The sequence below is a fragment of the Rhipicephalus microplus genome, chromosome 10 (genome assembly GCF_043290135.1).
Source record: "Rhipicephalus microplus isolate Deutch F79 chromosome 10, USDA_Rmic, whole genome shotgun sequence".
In the NCBI taxonomy this organism is placed as follows: domain Eukaryota; kingdom Metazoa; phylum Arthropoda; class Arachnida; order Ixodida; family Ixodidae; genus Rhipicephalus; species Rhipicephalus microplus.
The window spans coordinates 10,780,756-10,799,147 of record NC_134709.1 but is presented as its reverse complement, the minus strand read 5'-3'; the positions used below and the strand labels follow the sequence as shown (position 1 = coordinate 10,799,147).

At 46.3% G+C, this 18,392-nt stretch overlaps 2 protein-coding genes across 5 annotated transcripts in view; both read left to right on the top strand.

The window, feature by feature from the left end:
- Positions 1-15,698, top strand: part of LOC119180998 (proteasome assembly chaperone 3) — a 30,920-nt gene extending 15,222 nt beyond the window's left edge. The window contains exons 1-5 of one of the 4 annotated variants that reach the window (XM_075875023.1): positions 1,177-1,294; positions 9,417-9,530; positions 9,594-9,695; positions 12,155-12,238; positions 15,223-15,698. In XM_075875023.1, the coding sequence (XP_075731138.1) occupies positions 9,450-9,530; positions 9,594-9,695; positions 12,155-12,238; positions 15,223-15,402 (447 nt within the window). In that variant the 5' untranslated portion in view covers positions 1,177-1,294; positions 9,417-9,449 and the 3' untranslated portion in view covers positions 15,403-15,698. Of the gene's footprint in view, positions 1-1,176; positions 1,295-9,294; positions 9,535-9,593; positions 9,696-12,154; positions 12,239-15,222 lie in introns of those variants that run through there. The other 3 variants (XM_075875022.1, XM_037432150.2, XM_037432151.2) reach the window with 3 other exon arrangements.
- Positions 1,455-3,745, top strand: LOC119180785 (progestin and adipoQ receptor family member 3). The gene has a single exon (XM_037431920.2). The coding sequence runs from the start codon at positions 1,795-1,797 to the stop codon at positions 2,827-2,829; it is 1,035 nt and encodes a 344-aa protein (XP_037287817.2). The 5' UTR covers positions 1,455-1,794; the 3' UTR covers positions 2,830-3,745.
- Positions 15,699-18,392: the final 2,694 nt, after the last annotated feature.

Genomic DNA, 18,392 nt, shown 5'->3' with positions numbered 1-18,392 from the left:
CCTCCACTACGGCGTCTCTCATAATCAAATGGTGGTTTTGGGACGTTAAACCCCACAAATCAATGGTTTGCTACCCTGCACTGGTGGAGAAGGATAAAGGGTAGAAAAGCGATAGGAGAGAATGAAGAAATATACACAAGATCACGAACACACTGGGGGGAGCACATGCAGTGTGCATGCGGTCGCTCAGGTTTGTAGTGTTCAAGCACTGTAATAACGCCTTGGTCGCTTTCTGCGCTATTGGGGTACACGCCCAAGGTCCCAGAGTCTTCTGCACGGAGGACGTGGAACGTCTAGAGCCCCGTTGGTTCAAAACCAGCCGGAGCTGGCATTGCTGGGTGTCGTAGCTAGCGCACCAGCACAGGACGTGTTTGATGGTCTCTTCAGCTCCGCAGGATTCGCATGTAGAGGTGTCTACCATACCGATGCGAAAGGAATGCGCCTTTGTGAATGCAACACCCAACCGATGGCGGCATAACAGTGCCGCATCGGAGCGGGAAAGTTGTGATGGTAGCTCTAGCTTGACCGAAGGATCCATCTAGTTCACATAAGTGACACCTTTGGAAGCTGGTGGATGACCGAAGCGTGCTTGTAAGATTTCGAGCCAGCAAGTAAAGTTGTCTTGCCGCATCAGTCCTTGATAAAGAAATCGGGACCACACTCGTTCCTTAATGGGCTGAGCGGGCTGCACTCTCGGTTCACGAAGAAAACGGATGTCGACGTCAGCTTGACGAACGACACGCTCGCATTTCGTTCTTCGGTTGTACTTAGGAAACGAAAAACATTCGCAACTTCGGTCTCTTTGCCGCGAAAATTTGCCATGCAGCATGGCCCAACCGTTCGGATTTGCAGCCGTACAGATTTCGAACATCCAGTGCACAAAACGCACCACATATACACGCTGCAGTTCACGGACACAGAAAAGATGGTCTTCTCGAGTCGCCAACTAGCATACCAGCACGCCACGAAAACGTTCGTCGGGCTTGATAATCTATGTCCGTCGAGCGTCGAGAGCAAGCGTAGGCACGTCTTCAGCGAATGAACGAAGTGACGTCAGAGCCCTCGGCAGATACAGTGAGCAGGCCTGAAATTACCTAGGTGGCATTGGTCAGGCCGAGGCAGTATCTTAGGAAGGTGACTTATGCTTTTGGGTCATGTGGTTTTTCAGGCAGATATAGGCTGTGACGATTGCGTTTCCCGAATTAAACGCGCAAATGTGGGTTAAAAAGCATGACCAAATGAGACACGCGAACATTAACCATGGCCGTTCTTCAGCAGCTTCGGTGTGCTGAAGGTAAGTGATACCATTTTATCCGCTGTGCCGTCTTTCAAGTACGAATATGAAAATCATTGATGTAGTACGGTGATATGAGATATTGGCGTCATCTGATCGCCGCAATCGTTGATCCGTGCGCGTCAGCGGTGACCGCGGTATAAAGATAATAGAACTCGCGCTCCTACCGACTTGCCGCTAGCTCCCGTGACCGACATTGACCACGATTAGCCTGATTCCGTTCGGCAAGCTGCGGGTGCTTCCGCCTAGGTCGGCAAAACCACCGGAAGCTCCGTCCGGCCTCCCGCAAAGCGGCAAATCTCGGTTTCATCGCCCGCGAGCATTACGTGCCCTGGAGCCGATGCGAAGAGACCATCTCGGGCCTTCACGCTTATCGGCAGCGAAACCGGAAAGCAGAGGTCGGCCCGGCCGGCTGCCTCGACGCGCGTCGTCGTCTTCATCACGGTGGCTCACTTGACGCAAGCGCCGACGTCACGCCGCGGCACGGCGCCCCGGTCGGGATGCTGAAAAACCGGCCATCGTCCGCGACCAGGTCGTCAGAGGAGCGAGCGCGCCAATCTCGAAAACAAGCCATGTGCGAACGCAAGGGAGATCGCCAGTGCGTGGCCATTTCGGCCGAGACCGTGAAGTCGGTCTGGAAGCGAGTCATCGACCTGTTTTCGACTCGCGACGACAAAGCCGCCGACGCACAACTGCGCACGTACGATGAAGCACCGGAGTTCCTCCGCCAGAATCCGTTCATCCTGAAGGGCTACCGCTGCAACTTCGCGCTTCGCCGGTGCGCCCGCTCCGCCTTCGAGTGGAACAACGAGACGCTGAACATTTGGACGCACCTGTCGGGCTTCTTCATCATGCTGGCTCTCTTCGTGCACGACCTCGTCCAGCGGTTGGACGAGGTGTCCCCTTCGGCGGTGGACCGGGCGTTTTGCGTTGCCATATGCCTGACGTACATGACGACCCTTTTGCTGTCCGTGGTGTACCACACGTTCAACTGCCACTCGGAGCAGTGCTACCAGCGGCTACTCAAGTGGGACGTGCTCGGAGTGGCGCTCAGTCTGAGCATGACGTTCCTCTCCGGCGTCCACTTCGCCTTCAGCTGCAGGCCGTGGCTGGAGCTCGCCTACAGCGGCGTCGAGGTGCTACTGGTCGCCGTCGTGCTGGTGCTCAACTTCGCGCCTCGCTTCGCCGGCCGAGAGGACGTGGAACCCGCGCGGCTCCTGGTACTCAGCTCTCTGGTGCTCTTTGGCCTGGTGCCCACCGCGCACTGGTTCGCCCTCAACGGCGGTTTAGAGGCCCCCATCGTCCGCCTGCTCCTTCCCCGCATAGCGGTGCTCTTCGGCCTCATCGGGATGGCGTTCGCCGTGTACCGCTTCAAGATCCCCGAGTGCCTCTGGCCCGGCCGCGTCGACTACGTCTTCTCGAGTCACCAGATCTGGCACGTCATCGTGTTCCTGTCGCTAGTGTGGTGGCACGAGACTGGATTTGTTCATTTCCACTTCATGAGCGGCGGACAGCAGTGCGCCGTGCCCACGTAATGTTTGTCCGGTTGCGAAAACGTGCGCAGTCTCCTACTAGTCGTGGACGGCACGGCGGATGGCCTACCGAGAGACTTTTTTTTTTTTTCATTTCATGAACTGTTTCGGTTGTACGCGTCATGAAACATAGGCGCGTACTCGACCAGAGCACGCGCTAGATGTTTGTGTGCACTGATACCGAGTCGACTGATACACGACTGTCGTTGGGACTTCGAAAGAGCGCTCACGACGCGTATATCGTGGTTTCCTGCGCGGGTTGATGCGTGCACGACGTGTCGTGTACAGTCTGTCACTTTCGTGCACATTTCACCAAAGTGCAGTGGCTTGACGGCCATGGATCTCAACGTTGCCTGCGTATACTTTGCGGGCGTGTCAGTTCCTATGAATTTGTATGTGTGCAACGCTGTATAGGGCAAGGGCCAAACGATGAAAAGGAGTTGGTCCATAAGCATCTGCCGTCCCGGAAAGGTTCTGGTCATCTGTGCCTTGATAGCATTTCTTTATTAAGTTCGTTAATGATGCTGGCATCTTGGCGAACTTGTGCGGCGTGTTTTACAAGGTACCGCCGATGATTCATCAGGCGTTGCGTACCTTCGTCGAACAAGTATACTGTTCGTTTCAAACACCGATTTGAACGTGTTGCGTACGTAGCGCATTCTCTGCTCAACCATTCTGGGTGACTTGCTCCCTAAAGTTGCAGTGCTGAAATACTTGTGTTCATATCGCACAAATGCATTTAGTCACTTCATTCATTGATGACATCATCTAATCCTTGCTTGTCCCTTAATTTGCTGTTAAAACGGAAATTCACTCTTGAAACATCATGCAAACATGGGCAGGCGGAAAAGTAACAGTGTGATTTACGCAGCGCACTTAAGTTCGTGCGTGTGTGTGAATAAACTTCGTCATCACTCAGGTTTTGTCTTTGTTCACGTTTGTTTTTGCCTAAGCGAAAGAGCTTCCGTGAAAGCCGTCAGGCGAGGGTGACGCTCGTTTGTATACGACGCACGCGCCGCTTTCCACATATGCGTTTTCCTGCAGTATGGGAATTTACGGTGACGCTGGGACGCAAGCCTTGGCCGGCGCTGTCGCGCAACAGCGCACGGATCAAGGCCGTTCACATTACATCTGAAGGGTACCCGAGGACTTGCCTGCGTAATACTCGCGAAGCAAGCCTGCGGCCTTCGAGGTCCGCTCTATCTTTTCCGGGATGCATTTCTGTTCCAATACAAGGGCATATCAACTCCTTACGTCTAAAACGCCTAGTGCATGCGGTTTTCAACGTGAAACGCCTCAATCTTCCTCATTCAAAATGCGAGACCACGCTTGGGTTATCGAAGCACGATGGCAACGTATACATACATACTATAGTAAATGTGGGCATATAATTTGTCTTAGCGGGGTTGGTGGGTAAGCCCGCATACATGTCTCCAATTCCTCTCAACAAGGGTGTGTGTTCGAGCTATAGTTGATATTCTGTGATCAGCTACTACTTGCACAAAATTTTGTAGACAACGGATGAAGCTGCGCCTGTCGTTTCGTCCGTCCGTTGTTCAAAAAAAAAAAAAAATGCGCATTTACTAGTTGATCCCCCCTCTCATTCGCTGCATAGAGTGGGGATATCAGTGTTGTCTTATGCATTTACCGCATACAGCGCATGCAGCTAACTAGCACTTACATGCAAGCAGAATACTGCGCAGCGCGCTGGTATAAAGGCAAAGAATACCTCCGGAGTGGTATGTGCTATAAGTTCGTTTCCCATTGTTTTCTTTTTCTACGAGGAGACAAATAATATTGCAATAACTTTTTGACCGGGCAAGTTGGTACGTATAATCGAAAACATGCAGCGTGACTTAGACGAAGACAGGAGACTCATGTGCAGACGAGTGCCGACTTACAATGGAGTTTATTTGCGATTCAACAGGCCCCTTCATGCACCAAAGCCGGTCATATCAACTAAAACGCTGATAAGACGTTATGACGTGAAAGGGAACAAGGATGCTGTATAGGCAAAAATAATCGCATGCCTACTGTGGGACGAGAGAGTGTTTCAAGAAATATGTCCACTATTCTTCAAAAATCAGCAAAAAACGCTATTTGCTCGCTGCTTTCACAGTTGCTTTCTCTGTAGCGGCGAACATCGTAAGAGTGTTGAATACATCATTTTGAACAGTAATTAGGAAAGTTAGTTTAACGTTTTTAATTGGTGAGGTTAGGCAGTTAGGTCAAATGGGAGAATTGAAGACATCAATTGCCGCTTTTAGATTTCGGGAAAAAAAAAACGGCCTCTAGTAATAACAGCGAATTAATGAAGTGTTCAATAAAAACTTTGTATGTTACGCAACGCAAACCGATTTTGCTGACACGACTGTCGACACTTAACTACACTTCAAAAACACGCCTTCGGAACAAAAAACCAAACGCGTAAGGCGGGAACTATAACTTGTCTTGCTGATAAGTGGGAGTACATCACTAAACAAGCACGTGACCAACAAAACACGGAAAATCGCGTGAGGATCAAACAACTGTTTATAAAGGACAATCTAGAGAATCGATGTCGGCGTCACTAAGTAAAACTGACAGCCTGTTTGCGTTCTTAGCGCTAAAATATATTAATAATAGAAACAAAACAAAGCTAAAAAAACGGGAACGGACCGAGGTAATTCAAAACTTTGGTAATTCAGATAGGGTGCATAAAAATGCATGTTCAAGCGCAAATAAACTTTGTTGTAAATCGCCCCGCGGCGGTGGTCTAGTGGCTAAGGTACTCGGCTGCTTACCCGCAGGTCGTGGGCTCGAATCCCGGCTGCGGCGGCTGCATTTCCGATGGAGGCGGAAATGTTGTAGGCCCGTGTGCTCAGATTTGGGTGCACGTTAAACAACCCCAGGTGGTCGAAATTTTCGGAGCCCTCCACTACGGCGTCTCTCATAATCAAATGGTGGTTTTGGAATGTTAAACCCCACATATCAATCAATTTGTTGTAAATCGGCGCTCGTCCGTGTTTTATGTGTCCCTTATCGTCGTTCCAAGTGGCGCTGCATGCATTTGTTCAAATATCGCCAACTGGCGGTTCGCATTGTAGGTACTTATTTATCGACCATATGGACTATCCTTTGGCCATCTTATTCCATTTCCCTATCCCCTCCAACCAGTGACGCGGAGGCGTGCTCTCTTTTTGGGCTGCAGGAATAAGCACTTTTATCATCCACTAACGGCTACCACGTGCAAGTTATATGAGGCCCGTAGCCGGGAATTATCTTCCTGAGAAGTCACCTGTTGAAAACCTTGAAACACATTTATGTTCTCGGTAAAACACTCCCGTTCATCTGAACTTGGTATTAACCAGCGTGTGGTAACTTATTCTCTTAGCCCCCCCCCCCCCCCCCCCCTCTCACGGCTACTTGCCTGCCAGTGCAGCAATTTGAAGTATAAACGCGAAGTGCCGCCCAGACGCGCGAAGAAAACGTTCCGCGTGGCTCACGGATACGCGTGTCATTACCCTGGACGAAGTAATCCCACGCTCTGAATGCAGCGTTTCACACGCTTTGCCTGAGCGAAGTAGGGCGCAGCCCCCAACGACCCGTAGCCTGCGATGCCAAGCGCTCGACACTAAGACAAGCGTGGCGCGGAGTTTGAAGGAGTGCTACAGTGAAACAAGTAATGTGTATAACTCATTCTTTGGAAAATACATTTCCGTTAATTTCACGTCATAGTTCCGTGTTAAAAGTGCGCTGAGTGAACAAAGACAGTGCACAATACGAAATAATTACAGGCAACGCCCCTTTAAAAAGTTGTGGCTAAAACTTGAGCGCGGCGAACGCGCTTCCCAAACCTCTGGTTTTACCCGCCGTCTCTGACGGCCGACCTCTGCGAACACAGTTGCCTCCAAGCAGCCGTGATTTCACGTGACAAAGCGGTACGGTAATGTCACGTGACTGAGCGGTATGGAGGCGAGCGGTCTCACGCGGCGGCCGGTCGCAACACAAGGCAGGAGGCATGGCCTCCGAGATTGCGTGCTGGCAGCAGGCTCCCAATTGATGAGAGAGCGACGTTCCAGGCATATTGTTTTTAAGAGGCGTTGTTACAGGACACTTGACTTTGAGCTCTACGTCACGTGTCCTGTATTTGTTCCTTTTTTTTTCTTGTACTGAGCAGGGTCTGTATTCAATTAACGCACGCTAAATTTGAAGATGAGTGAACACCAGTAAGCCCACCTGTACTTAATCGTAGGCTCATTATTATAAGATAAAGGGGTATAACTTTTTTATTATTATTGTGGAGCCGTAACAGCATCTGATGTCGCGGTGTCGGGATTTCAGAATTTGTTATAACTGTAGTTAATGAGAACTAACAGACAAGGATGCGAAGTCAAGGAAAGTATAGGGGATGTTGTTGCAGGTAATTGCAATGTTAATGCGAAGAAAGAAAAGTGGACAGAAAGATAACTTGCCGCCGGCAGGAACCGAACGCGCGACCTTTGAGTAGCGCGTCCGATGATCTGCCAACTGAGTGAGCTACGGCGGTGGTCATCCTCCCGTCCACTTCATGGGGCATATATGTGCATTTAAATCTCGGAGTGTTAGTCGGCGCCGCTATAGTAGCCATCGTGGCGACACTCCTTTTCTGCCTGTTGACGTCACGTAGCACGTGACCGTTTCGTCGAGTAGTCTACCTGAAGGTATCTGTTAGTTCCAATTAATATTGTGTCTAATGAAGAAGAAAACGAGCCCTTAAATATCCACTTCTTTTCGTCGTAACTGTAGTTATAATTTGCTCCAGAATCTGTGATAACTTTATTTTGACTGTACTATTTACCTTATAAAACTTCCTCATGCTTGCTGCGCCAAGTATCTGGCTACATTAGCCATAAAGAACTATCTACTATAGGCCGAAGCGGACGTCGTAAAAATTTGTGACGTCAGGGCTATAGTTTGTGTGTAATGACTGTTTTTACTAGCAGAAAAACTCCTTCATAGCATAAATACTGTAAATGTGCGTTGACAGGGGTTTCACTCATTTGTCATAACTGGTAGTAGGAGGTCGACTACAACGATGGAAAAGGAAGGGGGGGGGGGGGGGTGCTGACGCAGGCATTGGGAAGGGCGATCGCCCCAACCGCATCCGTCCCCTTTTCTCTATCCACCACTGCTGTTTAGCGTGACATCTTACGTCGTAGTACTCATGCTCATATGCGTGCGCATGAAAAAAGGCAGAGCCTCCCAACCCTCTCCTAGATAACCTAAGGATAAGGAAAGTGAAAAGTCTGCCCCTTTGACCATGTACCGAGACTTCGCTGTTCCTCCAGTACGGAGGTAATGAACAGGGTCGCCTCCCAGCCTTTGGTGGATTTGGGCATTGGGGTTCATCTTGGCTTCAGTTGGCAGGTCCTCACCATATGGCTAGTGTAACAGTATCTGCAGTGGCGTTGCCCACTTATTTTCAGGTCGTAATGTTTGAGTGCGGCTGGACAGAGCAGCGTATTTGTCTGCGCTCTTCCGTTTTCGGCAGTCCCTTCGCCGGTGCGGGATAGAAGCGGCGTTGTTCTGTGTAGTTAATTTGTCTATGGTTTTTCGGAAAGGTGTGGGACGGTCAGGTTTATTAGGGCAATGGGGACTATCTTTCACCGAACGCAACACTTTATTGTGCCCATACATATATGGTGGCCGGCCGTTTGGGGGAAATGAATGTGAAGGGGGAGCGGGGGAGGGGCACGGTTTTGCTTTTGAGCACGGTCGAGTGTCGACACATCTGGAAGGTGCAGTGGGGCAGCAGCGTCGAAAAGTTGGTCACGTTCGCCTTCTTTCCACTAGAGAGTGCTCCGCCCATGGGGGCCGGTATAACGAGTCTAAATCTATTGGGCGCCACTTCGCGGCACCGGCGGCACTACCTTTAATGTGAAATATCTTTGTGTTCCGTGCAACTATGACGTGGTTTTCGATATTGATTCTGCCAGCGCGCTCAGTGATCAGCAGCCCTGTTGTGTGTAGCGCCATCTACGAGCGAGACACGAGCCCGAACAAAACTACCACGCTTGCTCGCCGCTCTGAGTTGGCCAGTATATTCTAGGGACCATAGCCGTGCTCTTGAGCAATAATTTTCACTTCAGTGATAGATGCCTTTGGTCATATTAATTTTTTTGAAATGGAAGAATCAGACATTGCCAGCATGTGCAACATCCCCACTGTCCTTAGGAGACAAACAGGAAGGATAGAACAGAAGAACAGAACGACGACAAAGAGACAAGAACACTTTGTCGTCGTTCTGTTCTCACTTTGTCGTCGTTCTGTTCTCCCGCTATAACTAGTGTATAGGTGTTCTGTGCTATAACTATCGTCATGTCATACCAACTAGCCCAAACTGCCAGACTTCTAAGGAAGGATAAGCTTTGGGAAATATTTACAAGAAGAAAGAATACGAGATGCTTGTCATGGTGTTCTTGCTAACCGAGAGCAGCCAAGCCAGGCCAAGTCAAAACGCAAGTGCGCGAGCCACCGACGGAGTGGTGATTTGTTTTCAGAGTGGAAGCAGTGTAGTAGAAGTTCTTGTTGGACCAGCGCTGACATTCATTGCATATCATCGCATTTAGTTGTGCCTCCGAACGTCACACCGATCGAAAACAATGGATACTGCGAAGGCAATGAGCGCTGACAACGGCCATGTCTTTCCTTCACTCGCCACCGGCTTCATCCCAAGCGTCGTCGTAAGTACGAAGACTGTGCTTGCCGTGTTGATTCGTCACGGAATTCACTTATTCGTTTTTCAGGCGTCTGTGTCCATTGAAGGTTGTGACACCGACATATCCATCATGGAGTTTACCGACAAACTGTTTATCGTGATTTCCCAGTACAAGAAACTCGGCACCCTTGTAAGTATTCTGTGTATATTTTTGAAATGAAGTGCGCTGTGATGGAGAGGCGCCATTTACAAAATAGGTGAGGACGTCGCAGCTACAATAAGGTGAAAAGAAAAGCTTCTAACTTCATGTTACGTTCTAAAATCAGTTTTGTGACCTTCTTTCCGTGGTAGGCAAGTCTTGATTCGAAAACGCTTATTTACTGACACGGCAACGTGGTATTGGTTATTTTGCTACCGTCTAATCTGTGTCCTGGTCGAACTGTATCGAATCGAAGCTAAAAAAAAAAAAGAGGCTTGGGTTGAACGGGCAGCAGTCAAAGCGAAAGCTGGCAGAGTGGGCCTGTCTAGAGTAACTTTTAAGCGCACTTGGGACAACTAGTACAAAGACAGTTGCATGGCACCGCTACCACCACGCCAAAAATCAAAATTTTTGCTATGGGGCAAAGCACCTATTCCGTGGTTATTATTTTGCGTAGAAGCGAGACCCCCGCTTCACATCTAGAAGGCGTTATGTGCACTCTATTGATGCGGTAGCTGACGACGATGAATTGTGGCTGAGCCCTTTGAAGTAAATTGGAAGCCTTAAATGAAACGACCCAATAGTTGCATGATTCGCATTGTGTGATGCCCAGTCATTATTTTAATCTTTTACCCACGTCATATGTAAACGTGATCCCTCAGTAACTAATGCAAGTAGACTTTCGAGGTACCCTCTACGCCATAAATCACAATTTTTATGTAGTAGAGAAGCATCTACAGTACTTCATGTGCACTTAGTTTGTGTGGTAGCTGATGATGATGAAGAATTATAGTTGAGACCTTTGTAGTTGCTTATGAATATTCGGCAACCCTCTTGTTATGCAGTGTGCATTGTGTGATGCCTCGTTGTTACGCTACTCTTCCAAAATGCTCTATTATGCATCTTAATGTGATTCCTTCTTAGACATGAAGCCCAATATGGTCTGTTGGCGAAGGAGGTTCAAGCACGGGCATGGCTCTGTAGTAGAATACGGGGCTGCCTTGCAGAGGGCCTGGGTTCGAATCCCGTTCTGTCTTTGGTGTATTTTATTTATTTCATTTGCTTATTTCACGCAATAGTAGTTATAGACACCGGCGGCAAATAACTACGGCGTTAAAAACAACTGTTGTGATCCCATAACAGTTATCGCTATAAATATGAGAAGCTTGAGGACAGCAGGTAGCCAGACAAGTGTGTGTTCAGCAGTAATATTAACCATGAGTTAAAAGCAAAATGAAAAGACTTGGAGGAGGCATCGGCCATTTGTCTTCTTGAGCAGATCAGTACTAGGAAAAGCCCAGGCATCCAATAACATCAGCTTTGTAAAAGTGAAAAAGTTGCAGACATTACTCAGTTTATGCAGCTGTATTAATGCTGTGAATTTCTGTACGTGTTAGAAACCTCAAGTTGACGCTGCACATTCTTCAATTTTTTTTGTGTGTAGTTCTGTGAAGCTATCTATAATGTCTTGGAAACATGAAATACATTCAACTCTTACTGCTACGAATGTCAGTTTAACAAACATTTCAGAACTACAAGTTTTAAGAGGTGTTCTCTGTTTTTTAAACAATTAATTGAAAAAATGTTTCAGTCGAACTAACTTGATCTGCGGATCCAGGCTCATTCTTGAGATCAGTTCAATGAAGTTTCGTGCCCTGCGGCACTGACATAACCGATGCAAGATCGTTTGTGAATGCAGTGCCACCAAGGCAAAACTATCGTGCAGGAGACAGAAACAGGCCACACGTGCTTCGGCACTTGGTGCATCTATGAAATTCAAAAATTGTTTCCTGTGTTCGTCTCAAAAACCAAGAAAGAGAGTGCCGTGAAGAAGTTATAATTGCTGAGGCACGTTAAAATCCCGTATCTCAAGCACAGGCTGTTGGTTATATTAAAAAGTTGCAAGACTTCGCCTCAGCAACAACCTGTGCTTGAGGTAGAGCACAGAAATGTATACTCTCTGTACAGTTTTGTCTCTTCTTGCTCATCAAAGGTGCCTGTCCAAATGAGAATTACAGAATTTTTCTTTTTTTTTTTTTCAAAATGAATTGCATTTCACATGTTTGATTTGACTTCTGCTTTGCCCAAAGCTCTTACATGTTCTGGTGAATATTTATTAGGTGAACTATTTAACTGGGTCCCTTGGAGCTCACGCAAGTGAGAGTTCACTGTATACCGCTCAGGTTGCAACCTTGCATCTTCAAGGGAACTTATACAGGCATTTGAGAGTCCTTGAATACCCTTGGCATTTTCACTGCTGATACTCGTACGAGCCTTACTTTCCTATTTTTCTGAAATGGTTTTGATATCTTAGCTACTTTTATTGCTATTTTTTTACAGTTACTGGTTCTGCCAATGGGGGTGTTGAAAGTGTCTTTTGTACTTTGGAACATGTGTTGTCACCATTGGATAAATAAAACAAAAGTTTACTTTTACGGTTTATGTTTCAGGTGCTTGTAACAAAAGATGCTGCAAACTGTGATGATCCCAAGACGCTTGTGTATACTACAAAGGTGCTGTTCGGAAAGGACGAGGTAATGTGAGCAATGCACTACAGTTCTTGCCAGCCACTCTGCTGCGTCGAATGCTTGATTATCGTGGTCTGCAATGGTGGATCGCTACATATTGCTTTGCATCTACAGCGCATGTATTTGGGCCCGAGAAACATGTGTTACAAACGTGACCCTCTCTTTACAATGCAGCAGACCTCGACTTAAGGGAGTCACGAACCACTTCTCGTAATCAGTGAAGTAACGCGTCCTGGTGAAGGCAGACACTGCTATGAACAGCTCGACCAAATCTTGCAATCGTGCGCAGTTAACATTGAGAAGCACAGTGTGAATTTGCCATTTTACTGGGTGCCCTCCTTTCGTTGAGTAGCTGCCAGCACCTGCTGCTTGATGGTGAACAGCAGAAAGCATGCCATTCGTCAATACCCGACATGAATCAAAAGCAGCATTTGGATTAGATGCACTTTTTGCAACGGAGTGCCACTACAAGCCAGCGCCCAGCTTTAAGTCTGCTAACATTACACGGTAGCCACATTCTCACACACAGGAATCATGACGACTGAAAGCAATTTCATTTCATTATGCGTGCTCAAGGTCACGACGTGTGTGGCGTAACTTTTTTCCATCGCAACATCCTGCCATGTGTAGCTTCTGGGGCTCTCGTTGGGACAAGAGAAAGCTTTTAAAGCGTGAGACAAGTCCCTGTAACTCTGCTCATTCATGATATATTCTGGCAATATTTTGTGGCAATTTAGTTGTGAGGCAATAAACTTCAGTACTGAGGTCATTTGGTAACGTCTTAAAAGTTATTCAGAACCCTTTTTAAGTTGAAGCATCACACTTTATACACAGGCTGCATGATCATGACTTATGAGGCAAAAAGAACTAACCACTATAGGCAACCGACAATGGTTAGGTGGCGCAGCGATCGGCCCAGTCGTCAGCGCCCCGGTTTCGATTCCGCGAAGCGTCGAGGCGGCCAACGAGCCATTTCTACCGTTCATGGTGTGAGTGTATCATGCTGTTTGAGGCATGTCGGTGGTTTTGCATTGCGATTTTAAGGCGATTGAGAACATCGATGCTCATTTTCAACCACCGACGCTTGAAAAGGGACGCGCACTGTACGACAACGACCATGTGTTGTATAGTGCTAAAGAAGTGAACACTGACATCGCAGCGAAGTGCTTTTCACAGCAAAGCAAGCATGCTTACGACGTTGAATTCCGCTTAAGCGCACAAATACAATTGTATACGTTTCTCGATCAGCCGTCACTTGTAGTTTTATTACTCGAAAACTTCGAAAGCTGTTGAGCAGGAGCTGTCGACGGCCTTTTGTTTACAGGAGGAAGTATTTTCGGAAGCTAACCAGGATGATTCTGGATGGTGCTCTTTACCCGTTTTGGAAATTCCTCGAGCATATCCTGGCATTCTCGTTAGGCTTCCAAGATGAGAGGTCATCGGCGCTGAAACATTGAATTAAGAGCAATCAGCTGACATTTAATAACGCGAAAACAAAATGTGTGCAAGTGTGCGCGAGCGAAACACAAATATCGGAATACACGACGAGTGATGAAGCAATCAGCTGACAATAACCGGAAAACAAAACGTGTGCGCGAGAGATGCGGTAATTTGCGAATACTCCACGTGTTACGCGGTGCACTCCAGCCTTATTTTTGTCGTACTAAGCACGAGAAAGCCGCGGCATTAATGAGCCCGTTTTAGCAGTATAGTCATCGTCCGGGTGCACAAAGCAGCGGCAATGCACATTGACAAATCAGTGCGTAAGAAAATGCGCCATGCATCCAAGCTCTTACGGCGTTATGTTTCACAAGTGACAACCGCTGTGCGTGTTTTAACACAAGCTTGTGAGCAGTTGTAACGTTACCGTGCAATGCACAAATGCTTCCCGTTATTGTGTTTGCTCTGATGTCGTTTTTAAAAAATTCGCAAGGACGACACTTACTTGACGCGCCGAACAGCGACAATCCACTTCTGCCGCCGAGTTGCTTTTCATGGTCTTGATGGGAAGCAATACATTATGAAGCCGACATCCCCTTCTTGGTTGCGGTATCTGTGTTTGTTCTTTTTTTTTCACCTCTGACAACGGAGTTGTCAACAGGCTACAGTAAATCCATTGAAAAACGACGCGCTGCTATGTTGTTCCGCCTGTTTGCAATGCGCACAACGATGAAATGCCACAAAGGGCCGTCCCATGGGTTCTAATCGCTGCTGCTAGGCGGCGCGGCATGTACAAGCAAACTGTGTTGCCGGGGGCCTATAGCACCTTGTAAATGATCTCGTGCTATAATGGCATTCTGAAATGTTGTGCAACACAATTTGGTTGCCAGTGCCCATAATATCATCTGGTTCGTAACCTAACATGCTTGAGAAAATTAATTTAATGGGGAGCTTCTTTTGTAAAAGCTGAGCTTTGTGTGGTTATACAGAGGAAGGCAAGGAGCGAGAATGAATAAGATGGCTCGCGATAGCAGTCCATATGTTGTTTTATTGGTGCAGCACATTTTATGGCGGCAGGAACACGTAAGGTGCTAGCACTTTGCTCTTTTTGTTTTATTTGCTTTGCATGCATGTACAAGAAATTAACTGCATCAGTCAGTTACTGCAAAAAATGCAAAAGCTGCAAAGAAAAAAATGTTATCGTTATCTTGAGTCCACTGTTGCCACAAGAGCGAGGGAAATCGTGCGGAAATGATGCATTAGATTATGTTTAGTTCAGATACTCTGAAAGTTCACGCCTATCGCACTGCACCCGAGGAAGCAAGCCATAGCTGTGCCCACAAGGAACGAGAATTGAATGAGAATTCCTCCTCATGAAAAGTGTGTAATGTGTAAACACTTCTAGCTGTAGTTATAAACAGTGTTTTCAGGGGTCTTTTAAGTGCACTAAAAACAAATAGGTCTGTGCTTGATCTTTGACATGGGCAGCTTTCTTGCCTTTTCAAAGTGCCTGCCGTGCATGTCATGTGTGCCATTTTTCATTCTTTCAGGCGGAGGTAGAAGCGGCTGCCAAGAACATAGCCAAGACAATCGAGACCTCAAAGACTATTCTTTTAAGTCTGGCATTGAAAAAGTTCTCGCCCACCATTGTACGAAGCATCGTATCAGCTGTGGTCACTCACCTGCGCACCTTAAGTTCTACAGTGTGCCGAAATTCATGTACTTCGTGATAGTAGCTAATCGCTGTCTGTGAAGTTACTTTGTGCTCACTGCAAACGGTGAACAGTACGCATGGTTACTGATACACGCGAAGAGTGTTTTGGAGAGCGTATGTGACCAACAAAGGAACAGACCAACAAAGACTTCTAAACATTTTCGCTTGATCTGCTGTGTAAAAAAGTTTCACTACCTCTGTGCACCACTGAACTTTCAAAATGTGTGATTTTTGCTACTTGTACTATTAGCATTCTTTGGACAGTTTACATTGCTATTGGAAATAAAAGTTTGTAAACCGAGTGATATTAAAGGACGCATGCTTTCTTTGAGCAATCAGACGTTCATTGACGGGTTTGTTGCACCACATGACGTTATCTTGTGCATCATGTGTGCCTGTACCTCATATGGATAGTGAAATGTGTACGATGTGTGATGTACCGCTTGTATTAAGCTTACTAAATACCCTTGAACACATTTTAATCTAGCGACTTAGTCGTCACCACTTTTTGCTAAGCACATTAGACAATATTCCTAAATAACTTACAATATGTATATTGATCTTTGAACTCTGCACCTAAACATTGGCCTGGGTATTTTTGAAGAAACAAATGCGAAATATTGACCATGTTTGGAGTTACGTAGGCCCTTCTCAAGCATTTACCTTGTCAGCCTTGCATCACTCTCTTGACATTGCACAAATGCAGTGCATGAAAGTGTGTTGGTCTTACCCGTTTCCACAATTGGCTAGCAATTGGTATCTGGCCCATAGCCCCACCCCTCCTATCCTCGGAATTTTGATGGGAAGGGCTGTTTTACCAAAAATAAATGCTAAAAATAGGTATTTTCCATAAATTGTCAAGTCTTTTGGCTGATGTGCCTCCAACCCCTTCTCCCAAACAAATTTTCTGGTTACAGGCTTGGTTGGCAGGAATCTTTTTGGCTTGGATATTATTATTAGGTGCATTATAGTGACAGTTTCAATAAACTGGGGTTCCCCAAGTAGGTGTGCCCTCCTTACAATTAACTCTTCAAAATGCGGCTTCTGTGGCTGCGAATTGAATACACATCCTCTATTTTCTTAGCGTAACACCTTGCCCACTAAGCATAGGCATGTACGCAGGAGTCTGCCACCGTGTTGTCGTGGTCTCGGTGCTCAGCTGCTGACCTTGAGTTCACGGGTTCGGTTGTGGTCACGGCAGTCGCATTTCGATGAAGGTGAAATGGTAGAGCCCTTGTACTGTGCTTTGTCAGTGCACTGACAGGGTTCATTTGGGCCTTTGAAATCCTTGTGAGCCCTTGGATTACAAAAGTTTATTTTCAAGGCTTTCAAAGTGCTGGAACTTTCACAAATCCTTAAAAATCCTAAATTTCTTTTTTTTAATAAGCATTGTCACACAATTATCAGCGCATTATTCCTGATGCCGAAAAAATAGCAGGCGGCTTATGTAATGTGCCCATCGCAAAAGAATTTTAAACATGAGTAGCTTTTGCGTAGAACTAACACCATGCATTTCTGAATGCTCAGAAAAAGCAGGAGAAACAAAAAAAAAAGAGATGTTGCATTGAGGACGAGGTCGAAATGCTTACAAAAAAACAAACTGGAAGCCGTTGTTAAGGTCTTGACAGTTACAGCAGACTCGTAATACAGAAAAGGCAGACAATCAGCGACCTGGCGTGCATTATGAAGACTGCCAAGACCAAGCAACAGGAGATATGAACATTGATATAAAAATTCAGAAAAAGCAACGAGGCATTCCATAATAACTATTTGTTAGTTTTTTCTATCCAAATAAAAGTTTGCAACTTAAGTGATACTTTAAGTGATTACCTATGCAACTTGATTGAAACTGTCACTGAAAGTTGTCTAGAAAGAAAATGCCATTAGAGCCATGTTTTTGATGTATATACCAGTGATGTTCCCCTTTTTTGATAAATTCTAGTTATTTCAAGCCTCCATCCTTCCCTGAACATATGTTAGTTGGGTGTCTAACAGACAGTGTGGTCTTTGAAGATTCGGAAAAATAGCCTTGAATGTCCTTGAAAACCTTTGCATTTTTGTCATGTAAGTGAGCATAAACCCTGGCAAGAGTGGAAGCTTGGGCTAGTTGGTGCATAGTCATATTTGCAAGTTTGATACTGACACATTGATTATGACTTGTATTTTATCTTCATGTTCAGTAATAATCCTTTTTAGGCATATATATTCTTGCCACTCTGTGAAATGAAGTTAGTTGGAAGTCAGCAATCTTTCTGTCTACCCTGTCCCTTTTTCCTATGCTTGCGCGCTGAAAAAACTTGCAAATATGAACCCTGGTGTAAGTTGAAGAACAGATGGTCCAGATTTCTGGAGCACTCCGCTATGGCATGCCTCTTAATCATATGGTGGTTTTGGCACATAAAACCTTCGTATATATATTGTAGAGGAAGAGACAATGTCCGTACATTGGGCTTTTTTTTTTACTACGAGAGCTAGGTTCCCGTGCACCCAAACCCCAGTGTCAGTCTTGGTCATATATATATATATATAGAGAGAGAGAGAGAGAATAGAGTGGTAGACAGGGGTCAGCCACACACCCTAATCATCTAAACAGGCTCCTGATTTTACACTGTGCCTTATTTCAGTTGCAATCTTCATGTCATTTTTTTAATGAGCAGCACTATGAATAGTCATGGTTTTTCACTGTAATGTCAACTAAGAACTCCTGATATTACATCCAAAGAGGTTTTTACTTCCCATCTTTGGCCTGGAAAGCCAGTGGCTAATGCCAGGCCTGTGTTAAAAGCACATCATTGCTTGATTTTCATTTTTTGAATTTATTGTAAAGCTTGTTTTGCTCTCGACTAAAAGAATGAGATTGGGGTGCTCTGATGTGGAACTTATACTCGCTTATAGAGAACCCTGTGCATGCCTATGCCACTTAGCTGCCACAGTGGGCTAGCACAGACATAATTTTGATTGATATTCACTGAGGTGTGATCATTAGAGTGCAGATTTTAGGCAAAT